The sequence below is a fragment of the Elgaria multicarinata genome, chromosome 15 (genome assembly GCF_023053635.1).
Source record: "Elgaria multicarinata webbii isolate HBS135686 ecotype San Diego chromosome 15, rElgMul1.1.pri, whole genome shotgun sequence".
Taxonomy (NCBI): domain Eukaryota; kingdom Metazoa; phylum Chordata; class Lepidosauria; order Squamata; family Anguidae; genus Elgaria; species Elgaria multicarinata.
This window is the reverse complement of record NC_086185.1, coordinates 26,287,705-26,299,050: the sequence shown is the minus strand read 5'-3', so window position 1 is coordinate 26,299,050 and position 11,346 is coordinate 26,287,705. Positions and strand designations below refer to the sequence as shown.

General features: G+C 47.4%; 1 protein-coding gene across 1 annotated transcript; it reads right to left on the bottom strand.

Annotated features, from left to right (window-relative positions):
• Positions 1-1,551: 1,551 nt before the first annotated feature.
• On the bottom strand, positions 1,552-9,399 carry LOC134409126 (nuclear cap-binding protein subunit 2-like). Its single transcript, XM_063141707.1, has 4 exons — positions 9,278-9,399; positions 3,608-3,789; positions 2,710-2,848; positions 1,552-2,041 (listed from the first exon to the last, which is right to left on the bottom strand). Exons 1-4 carry the CDS (start codon positions 9,362-9,364, stop codon positions 1,943-1,945), a joined length of 507 nt encoding a protein of 168 aa, XP_062997777.1. The 5' UTR covers positions 9,365-9,399; the 3' UTR covers positions 1,552-1,942.
• Positions 9,400-11,346: the final 1,947 nt, after the last annotated feature.

Genomic DNA, 11,346 nt, shown 5'->3' with positions numbered 1-11,346 from the left:
TCCTAAAGTGTGAAAACGACATGCCCTTAGGTGTTTTCTGGTGGATGAGAAAAATTTCACTCTCAGATCCACTCCAAACCGGTGCCAAAGTTTTGTGCTAGTTTTGTGCCATTTTGTGAAGCAAACCCCGAGTTTTGTGCCGCCACCAACAGCTGTGTATTGATACTTCAAGCGGGGGTTCATAGTTAACACACCAAAAAATGAACTTTGTCATAGAAACTCCAAACCGGTGCCAAAGTTTTGTGCTAGTTTTGTGCCGTTTTGTGCCACAAACCCTGAGTTTTGTGCCACATCCTAAAGTGTGAAAACGACATGCCCTTAGGTGTAGTCTGGTGGATGAGAAAAATTTCACATTCTCAGACAAACTCCAAACTGGTGCCAAAAATCAGTGCTAGTCTTGTGCTGTTTTGTGCCACCCCAAGAAGCCGGGAAACGACATACCCTTAGGTGTGGTCTGTTGGATGAGAAAAATTTCACATTCTCAGATCCACTCCAAAATTAGTGCTAGTTTTGTGCCACAAACCCCGAGTTTTGTGCCACATCCTACAGGAAAGAGCCTCAGAAGAGAGGGGAAAGTAAATTTTGGAGCCATCCAAATTGGTGTCCATTGTATGGTAGCAACTTCCATAGTTTCATTATGTGCAGTGTGATGAAGTATGTCATGTTATCTGCCCTGAATCTCTCAACAAACAGTTTCATGGGATAACCCCACTGGGTTCTAGAATTATGAGAGAGGGAGAGAAAACTCCCTTTCTACTTTCTCCACACCATGTATCATTTAGTAGACTTCTGTCATGTCTTCCCTTACTCATGGCTCCATCACACCAGCTATTTACCGCACACTCCCCCTTCCTGGTATGCAGTTTTGCAGCCCAGTACCCACGTGATGTCTTCCATGTCCTGCACTCATTTTGGATATTATCCTCTATGATTCATTTCTTTTTGGAGCACAGAAAGTCTGGATTAATCTAGACACAATGATGACATTATTTCCCTGTTAAGTCCCTTGGTTCCCATGCTGAAAGGGCTCTCCATGAGTCTGTAAATGGACTCTCCAGAATATGCCCATACAATCCTGGATGCTAATGAGCTTGCTAAATCACGCCCTTCCTTTGCGTGACATATGATTGGAGCCAGTCACAAGGAGGCTTGTGTTCATACATCCCCTATGGAGCTTCTATGGATCTCAGGTTATGTCTTATTCAGCAAAACAAAAAACAAAAAAAATTGTTTTGGGTCCATTGGATTCCACAACGCCTTTTCAATAAAATTTTGTCTAACTTGCGCAATTACTGGAAATATAACGCATCTAACGCTTCTTTAACTCCTATATTTTGGCAATGCCCTTTAGTTGCCCCTTTCTGGGAGGAGTAGGGTGACCATATGAAAAGACTGAGGGGGAGGAGTTCACGATCATCATATCGTGAGATCATCCCCCTCCACTCCCCTGGTCTAATTGGGTTTTTTTAAAATGCAGGGTGGGTGAGGCCCGTCTGGGATGGTGGGGAACTTCCCTCCTTATCCCCAGTCATGTTACTACAGACTACAGCAGATGTTAAAAGGACAGTTTATTCAGTTTTTTTAAAATAAAAAATGACATCAAACACACACCAATACATTGGCTTGTGACCACGCAGGAGAAGCAAACAACCCCTCTCCCAAATGCCACGTTCTCTTATTCCGACAGCACTTACTCTTCCTCTGATCTCCGCATCTGGACTGGGAAAACAGGCACAAGATTGCAGAACAGGCCACCCAAATTAGCCCAAATATGGTCGGGGACAAGCGCAAAAGGTCACTGGGGCATAAGGGGCCTGGAAGTCCAGGTTGCATAGAACCCTGCCAGGCAAACTTCTTGCTCTCTTTGACCCAACGATCCAAGGAGAACCCTGCCTTCCTACTATCCTCCGTTTCCCATCTCTCCCCTAAACTTAAGAAGCTATTAGTAGATCACTGTCTGTTGATTCGTCTTCTGCATCTGAATAACCTTGCCAAAGCCGCCTCTCCCCACATCATAGTCTGTCCGGTACTCATCTCGTAACTGGAAGGGAAAAGAAGAGACAAATCTATAGCAACCAAAATACAGGGATCAGCAGTTTTGTGCAAGTGAAGTCGAAAGGGAAAGGGGCATTGCGCTTGTCTTAAGAGACGTCTCTTCACCAAAGAAAAGACAAGGATCACCAGATGGACGATGACGTGGTATTTTTTTTGGTAGCGGTGGAGGGAGGTCAGGGTACTAGTTGGCTTTGCTTTATAAACCAGCACAATTTGGTCTCCATAGAGATGTTCCTGCAAAGCACAGGCTGAGCTATTTGGCCCGGAAGAAACAGGTAACACAACCACACAATTTTAGTTTTCTCATCTCTGCTGCAGCCTCCAACTCTGGTCTCAGACTATTCCGACAGAACCATTTCTGACAATAGCAGAGACTCACTCTGCTCTTGTAGGACACTAACCAGCCAAACCCATCCTGAGAACCAGCAGTGGGAGTGCAGAGACCATCTCTGCCTTCCCAGGACACTGGGCCCAGCACTCCCAGTTACTACAACCCAGCCTTCCCCAACCTCATACCCAGAATTCTGGGAGTTGTAGTCCAACACATCCAGAGGGCACCAGGTTGGGAAAGACTGGATTATATTACTTGTGTGGGTGGAGCTTTGGTGCTGATCCTCCACTTCATGCTGGATCCGCACAGCCCACGACCCCTACCTGGCCCCCTGTCTTTCCACGGCCAAACTGCCGCCCCTCCTTGAACCCTGCATCCCAGTCTGTTCGGATGATCCGGTCGTCCAGTCGGGTTCCATTGATGAACCGCATAGAATGCTCCGCTTCTGTTCTTGTGTAGTATCTGGAATGTTATTTTTAAGGAAAACTCATGGGATTGTTTGAGGGAAGCCTGTTCCCGGGCTGAGGAAGAGGCAACCGGGGATCTGAGGTCCAATAGCCCACCCCCACTCCAAGTTCAGTTAGTAGATAACATCTTAGTACTACCCAGAGAAGAGGGACAGGACCTTATGACTTGAGACATTGTTATAGTCAAGCAGATCTTTTTGCCTGCAAGGCCCACGCTCGAGGGACTGCAGCTCAGAGGCAGAGCACAACATCAGCATGAAAAATGTCATTGGCTTCATCTCCAGCACCTCAAGTTAAAAGGATCAGAAATGTGAAATACTTCTGGCTAAGACCTTGCAGAGCTCCTGCCAAGCAAGACAGACAACCCTGGGACAGGTGGACCAATGGTCTGACTCAGGATAAGGCAGCTTCATGTGTTCATAGGAGACACCCTGTTTCTTGAAAAGTGGGATACAACTGCAATAAATAAATAGATGTCAGCATAACAAAAGAGGCAAAATACACGATTAGGACAGCTATATGGCAGATTTCCCTTCTCCATTACTTGCTACTTGTATATATGCAGGGAGGTATTGTTTATTTGTTTCTAAATACAGGAGATAAGAGTGCACACATTCTGTCTCACAGCTCATACAATTCAGCAATACAGACATCCTGTGAGGCTGCTGACGGTGTAGCCCAGCTCTGTTATGCTACAATCCACAAGGCCACGTCCGGGACATTGCCTGCAACTGCAAACACAAGCCAAGGATACTCCACAAAGCAGAAGCCACAGGGGGTTTTCTTCACTTTGTCCAGCCCCATGACTATACGTTTGACGTCCCCACACTTAGAGAAGAGTTCATGGATCTGCTCCTCTGTGGTGTAGAAGGACAGGTTGCCCACATAAAGCGTGCAGGAGTACTTCAGGGCTTCCTCTTGCAGGTCAGGGCTCCCCTGGGAAAGGGATAGAGAAAAGGGGCGATGTAGTCAGTGTCACATGCCTATCCAGATATTCCTTTTGGTACCATTTGGCACTAGCAGGTGTTAGATGTTGTACAAACTGGAAGACTAACACAGGCCATACCCAAGGGCTTAAAGACTACAAAGACAACATAAAGGTGGAGGAAAACATCTAGGGATGATGATGATATTTATTTGTATCCCGCCTTTTGCCCAATTCTGGACCTCAAGGGGGCCTTACAAAATTTAAAACATCTATGTTTTAAACCTACTAAGAGAAATGTACAAAAAAAAATTTAAAACTTTTTTTTCAGTATTCAAACATTAAACGTTTAAAACACATGACAATTTTACAAGACCTTAAAATAGATGGAGGACCAGATTTTTCTCCAAAGGCCTGTCGGAACAAACAAGTTTTTGCCTGCTTCTGAAAGCAAGTCAAGGAGGGAGCCAGCCTAGCTTACCCGAGAAGAGAGTTCCAAAGCACAGGAGCAGCCACCGAGAAGGCCCTCTCCCATGTTCCCACCAAGCGCGCCTGTGAAGATGGTGGGACTGAAAGAAGGGCTTCTCCAGAAGATCTCAAAGCACGGGCAGGCTCATAAGGGAGAATACGGTCTTTCAAATATCCTGGACCCGAGCAATATAGCGCTTTATAGGTCATAACCAGCACTTTGAATTGTGCCCGGAAACAAACCGGAAGCCAGTGGAGCTCTTGTAACAGGGGAGTTGTCCGCTCCCTGTAACCAGCCCCGGTCAGCAATCTGGCTGCAGCTCTTTGAACCAGCTGAAGTTTCCAAACACTCTTTAAAGGCAGCCCCACGTAGAGCGCATTACAGTAATCCAATCGGGATGTAACTAAGGCATGTGTCACCGTGGCCAGGTCTGACATCTCTAGGAACGGGTGCAGCTGGCGCACTAGCTTTAACTGTGCAAATGCACTCCTGGCCACCGCCGAAACCTGGGCATCCAGGCTCAGGGCTGAATCCAGAAGTACACCCAAGCTGCGGACCGGTGTCTTCAGGGGGAGTGTAACTCTGGTGCTGGTTTTAACCTATAAAGCCCTACATGGCTTGGAACCACAATACCTGATGGAACGCCTCTCCCGACATGAACCTACCCGTACCCTGCGCTCAACATCTAAGGTCCTCCTCGAGTGCCTACTCCGAGGGAAGCTCGGAGGATGGCAACAAGGGAGAGGGCCTTCTCAGTGGTGGCCCCCTGACTGTGGAATGATCTTCCCGATGAGGCTCGCCTGGCGCCAACGTTGTTATCTTTTCGGCACCAGGTCAAGACCTTTCTCTTCTCCCAGGCATTTTAACAGCATTTAACAACGTTAAGTTTGTTTTTAATGGACCCCAGAACTGTTGTTTTTAAATGGATACTGTTGTTTTTATACTGTTTTTATGTTTTTTAATTTTTTTGTATACTTTTAATGTCTACTATTTTTAATTGTTGTAAACCGCCCAGAGAGCTTCGGCTGGGGGGCGGTATATAAATGTAATAAAATAAATAAATAAATAAATAAATAAATAAATAATAAACCCCATCCAGCACAAACTGAACCCCTATTCCCTGATCTGCCTTTCGACTGACCAGAAGCACCTCTGTCTTATCAGGATTAAGCTTCAATTTGTTTGCCCTCATCCAATCCATTACTGCCAACAGACACCGGTTTAGCACAGAAACTGCTTCCTTGGAATTGGGTGGAAAGGTTGTTTTATTATGGTTTTAATTTTTGTGAACCGCCCAGAGAGCTTCGGCTATTGGGTGGTATAAAAATGTAATAAATAAATAAATGAAGTAGTAGCGTTGGGTGTCATCAGCGTACTACTGGTGGAACCGCACCCCACAACTCCAGATAACCTCTCCCAACGGTTTCATGTATATGTTAAATAGCATGGGGGACAAAACAGAGCCCTGAGGGACTCCAAAGGCCAACGGCCAAGGAGTCGAACAGGAATCCCCCAGCACCACCTTCTGGGTCCGCCCATCCAGGAAGGAATGGAGCCACTGTAAAACAGTGCCTGCAAGTCCCATCCCAGCAAGGCGGCCCAGAAGGATACCATTGTTGATGTTACTGAACACCACTGAGAGGTCCAGCAGAACCAACAGGGACACACTCCCCCTGTCCAGTTCCCGGCCAAGGTCATCCACCAAGGCGACCAAAGCTGTTTCTGTCCCATAACCAGGCCTGAAGCCAGATTGAAATGGATCTAGATAATCCGTCTCATCCAGGAATCCCTGGCGTTGGGAGGCCACCACACGCTTTTTCAATGTAGTCTTACCACTGCCTCCTTCAAGCAGGTTGGCACTCTACCTTGGTGAAAGGAGGCATTGATCATTCCATCTACCCACTCAGCCAGTCCCCCTCTGGCTGCTTTTATAAGCCAGGAAGGACAAAGATCTAGTATACACGTGGTGGCTCTCACCAATCCAAGGACCCTGTCCACATCATCGGACTGTACAAACTGAAAGGTATCCAATAATACTGGACAAGCAGGTGCCAAAGTTACATCCAGTGGGTCTGTTTCAACAATAGCATCCAAGTCAGAGCGGATCCGAGTGATTTTGTCTGTAAAGTGCTGGGCAAATTAGTCACAGCGGTCTGTTGAAAGGTCTAAAACCTCCTCTTGGGGACCAGAGTGTAGAAGGCCCCTGACCACCCGAAACAGCTCTGCTGGATGGCTCTTTGCAGACGCAATAGTGGCAGAGAGAAAAAGAGTAGACCTTTGAATAGGCTCTAGCCCATGTTCGATCGGATTCACTCAGTTTTCTGCCAACGTCGTTCTAGCCTCTGTCTCACTCATTTCATTGTCGCCAGTTCCCTGGAAAACCAAGGGGCTGGTGTGGCTCCACAACGTGAGAGATTTCCACCGCCCTGGCCATTTCTCCATTCCAGATTGACCAGTTCTTCGACAGAATCACCTGCCGAGGCAACAAGAAAATCCCCAAGAGCCATCAGAAAACCATTCGGATCCATCAGCCTCCTGGGGTGGACCATCTTAATCGGCCCTCCACCCCTGCAGAGGTTCTGAGTGCCAGCAAGTCTAAACCCCACCAGGTAGTCATCTGTCCATGACAACGGAACTATAGAAAGTTCCTCTACTCGCAGATCCCTGTCACCCCATCCAGCACAGAAAACAAGGTCCAAAGTGTGCCCAGCAACATGGGTGGGGCCAGATACTAGTTGGGACAGACACATGGTTGTCATGGCAGACATGAAGTCCTGAGCCACTCCTGACAGGGCAGCCTCAGCATGGATATTGAAATCTCTCAGACCAACAAGCTGGGTGGACTCCAACACCAAATCCGAGACTATCCCGGCTAGCTCAGGAAGGGAGACTGTTGAACAGCGGGGTGGATGGTACACCAACAAAATCCCTATTCTATCCTGGGCACCCACCTTCAGATACACACATTCGAACCCTGCAGGCTGTGGGACAAGGCACCTGGTCAGGGGGATGGAATCCCGATAGACCACTGCCAGACCACCTCCCCGCCCTCCAGGCCTTGCCTGCTGCTGGACAGAGAACCCTGGTGGGCAAAGCTGAGAGAGATTAACTCCCCCCCCCCCCCCGCCGCACTTCATCCAACCAGGTCTCTGTGATACAGGCCAGGTCGGCATGCTTATTCAGGACCAAGTCCTGGATAGCCGTTTTCCCATTAACCGACCTGCGTTCACCAGCAGCAATTTCAACCCAGGAGGTCTGTTGCCAGGGCCATCCAGGTTATTTGAATTGGGGGAAAGTTTGGGGACAGCCAACACCCTGACGTTGCACCCTCTCTTTGTTTTGTTTATTCGTTCAGTCGCTTCCGACTCTTCATGACTTCATGGACCAGCCCACGCCAGAGCTTTCTGTTGGCCGTTGCCACCCTTAGCTCCCCCAAGGTCAAGTCTGTCACCTCCAGAATATCATCCCTCCATCTTGCCCTTGGTCGGCCCCTCTTCCTTTTGCCTTCCACTTTCCCTAGCATCAGCCTCTTCTCCAGGGTGTCCTGTCTTCTCATTACGTGGCCAAAGTACTTCAGTTTTGCCTTTAATACCATTCCCTCAAGTGAGCAATCTGGCTTTATTTCCTGGAGTATGGACTGGTTTGATCTTCTTGCAGTCCAAGGCACTCTCAGGATTTTCCTCCAACACCACAGTTCAAAAGCATCTATCTTCTTACTACAGTACAACTCCCCCACCCCGGTATCTCCCTCTGCCCTGTATAACTGTGATGGCTGCTCCTGGACTCCCATCACCTCCTCCACTCCCAGGAAAGCATATATTCATGACAGGCTGGCAGAACCCTCACACGATATTAAACGGAGGCAGGCCAGCAGGCCAAAATTGGGGGAAGGGGGAGAAAAGCAAATGAACAAAAACTATACCAAACAAACGAAGGAGGAGCCTGCCTCTTATGTTTCCAATCCCAAAAAAGTTGTTGCAGCTGAGGGTGAGATGGTTCTGTGCCGAGGTCCTGAGTCTGCTAGGAGGCAGTTGGAAGGTTCCGCAGAGTTTAAAGGTTTATATACTGCCCATCAGCTAGGGTGACCATATGAAAAGGAGGACTGGGCTCCTGTATCTTTAACAGTTGTATTGAAAAGGGAATTTCAGGCAGTGTCATTTGTATATATGGAGAACCTGGTGAAATTCCTCTTCATCACAACAGTTAAAGCTGCAGGTGCCCTGCCCTCTTTTAAATCTGGTCACTCTAGTATAGCTCCTGCAGCTTTAACTGTTGTGATTAACAGGGAACTTCACCAAGTTCCCCATATATACAAATGACACCGGCTGAAATTCCCTTTTCTATGAGCAAACCTTCCCTGTCCAGTTCCAGCAACATCCTGTAGGAGTAGATTGATCTAGATTAATATAGTTGTGCTGCTTTAATTAAACACCACACATAAACAACCTATATTATACAGATTCCAGCATAACCTACATAAAAGGCGCTCCAGCCACATTTAGCAGGGCTACCTGTACGCTTAAACCATGCATTGAGCCAATGTCTACCTGGCCTATGTCTCAGGGATAGCACACAGTCTTATTTTGGGGTTCAGGAGGTAGCTTTGCTCCTCCAGGTTATTTCCTCTACTCAGTAACGAAATACTTGCCCGGATTCACAGCACTCTCTCTCGCCTGGAAGACAGATCATGCGCCCCCCTTTCTGCTGAGGGCTTGTGGTGGTCAGGCTGGGGAGGAAAAGGATCCCCCACCCCCACCCCCTTCGCGTACCTCTTTCGCCCCAGCCCACCTCGAGGGCCCTCCCCACTCTAGCCAGGCCACCTCTTATTTTCGAACATTCTGGCTGGCCCAAAGAGCAAAAGGCCCTTGAGCATGGGCAGAGTGCTTTTCTGCTGAATGGAACAAATAGGCACAAGAGCCTCTGGGCCTATGCAGAGGGCCTTTGCATCTGGCAAGCAGCTCAACTGGGCTTCCAAAAACAACCCTGAGAAGCGGCAGGGCCTCTGAGCATGCACAGAGTGAGTCTCCAACCTTGAAGCGCTTGTCCCAATACTGGCCGATCTCGCAATACGAGTCGCTATTGAGGCCGCTCAACGTCGTACTCAGGATCCCCGACATCTTGGGCGGGCCGTGATGACGTCTCTGGCCTTTTACTAAACTCCAGAAGAGGTCCGGCAGAGCCAATTGGTTTCAATACTTGCCATTCAGAGTAAGCCCCACCTTTGTATCGCCAGGCATCTGGCAGCCTCATTGGACGCGCTTGCATACGCCTCTCCCGAGAGAAATGAACCAATCACTGGGCTGCCTTTGGTGTAGGGGCGGGCTAATCTGCCGCTGGGAATACTGGGAAGCGTAGTTTCCCCCCATCCCTGTCTTTTTCGTTTTCGTCAAGCCGCCTTAAAACAATAGATTCCCAGCTCGCACCGCGGGCGAAAATGAAAGAGGGCGGGGCGAGGTTTGGGCGGGAGATTTTAGCGCGGTCAGGGCGCCACGTAACCCCCTCCCAGTTTCCCTCAGGTGTCAGTATCTCTGCATCCCTGGAGAAGGGCTTTCATTCGATGTTGTTTTTAATTTAAAAGTATAATTTATCTTTACAAAATAATACCCTACGCTTCTTCTCAAAAAGCAAACGGAAACGGGTTAAATTATTTAAACACACACATAGAAAAGAAAGTTAGGTAAAATAATGGGCCTCTTCAGACAACACGCTAAGCCATGGTTAGGCTGCTAACCCTTTTACAGCAAATGGTCAGGGAGGGTGTTGAAACTGTGGTTAGGTAGCCATCATGGTTAGGAATGGTTCACACAACATGCTAATTCATGGTCTGCATGGCACATTAAGCCATAATGTTTAGCTCAAAATGTTTAACCACTGTGCCTTAGCATGGCATTTGAACAGGGTCATTGACGAACACCTAAAACCCCCCAATTAACCTTCAACATAAAAATTATTTCAGTCAGCAAACAGGAATTTATATAGTGTTCAAAAGTTCCCAAAGAGGCGCCTTACTGATGCTCCTGAAGAAGCATATGCTCAGACACTACTTTGGGGATTTTACTGAAATACTTCTGTCCTGCTTTTCACCTGCCCCAGGCAGTTCACAAAGGGAAAAGGATGCAATAAGAGTTTAGAGAGCAGCAGCTGAGGAATATTAAGCTAAGCTAAAACGCATTTATTTATTTATTACATTTTTATACCGCCCAATAGCTGAAGCTCTCTGGGCGGTTCACAAAAAATTAAAACCATGAAGAACATAATAAAACAACCAACAATCTAAAAGCACAAATACAAAATACAGTATAAAAAGCACAACCAGGATAAAACCATGCAGCAGAAATTGATATAAGGTTAAAATACAGGAGTAAAACAGTAAATTTAAATGTAAGTTAAAATTAGGTGTTAAAATACTGAGAGAATAAAAAGGTCTTCAGCTGGCGACAAAAGGAGTACACTGTAGGCACTGTAGGCACCAAGGCAGGTGGCTACCAGGAGGAGGGCCTTCTCTGCTGTGGCACCCCGGTTGTGGAATGAGCTCCCCAGAGCTGGGGAGCTCATTCCACAACCGGGGTGCCACAGCAGAGAAGGCCCTCCTCCTGGTAGCCACCTGCCTCACTTCCTTTGTTATTATTATTTATTTATATAGCACCATCAATGTACTTTGGCAGGGGCTCACGGAGAAGGACCCCTATGGATGATCTTAAGTAGGGTGACCATATGAAAAGGAGGACAGGGCTCCTGTATCTTTAACAGTTGTACTGAAAAGGGAATTTCAGCAGGTGTCATTTGTATATATGGAGAACCTGGTGAAATTTCCTCTTCATCACAACAGTTAAAGCTGCAGGTGCTCTGCCCTCTTTTAAATCTGGTCACAGTATAGCTGCAGTATAGCTCCTGCAGCTTTAACTGTTGTGATGAAGAGGAAATTTCACCAGGTGTGACATGCATACAAATGACACCTGCTGAAATTCCCTTTTCTATGCAACTGTTAAAGGTACAGGAGCCCTGTTCTCCTTTCCATATGGTCACCCTAATCTTAAGGTCTGGGTAGGTACATATGGGAGGAGGCGTTCCTTCAAATAACCTGGCCCCAAGCCGTTTA

What these genes read in the sequence shown, in the direction of transcription:
- LOC134409126 (XM_063141707.1), bottom strand. Translation starts at nt 9,364, where the DNA reads ATGTCGGGGATCCTGAGTACGACGTTGAGCGGCCTCAATAGCGACTCG. An exon ending in TGTGGCTTCTGCTTTGTGGA is followed by an intron (nt 2,849 to 3,607) that starts GTATCCTTGGCT and finishes ATAACATTCCAG; the next exon opens with ATACTACACAAGAACAGAAG. An exon ending in GTGGAAAGACAGGGGGCCAG is followed by an intron (nt 2,042 to 2,709) that starts GTAGGGGTCGTG and finishes TTTCCCTTCCAG; the next exon opens with TTACGAGATGAGTACCGGAC.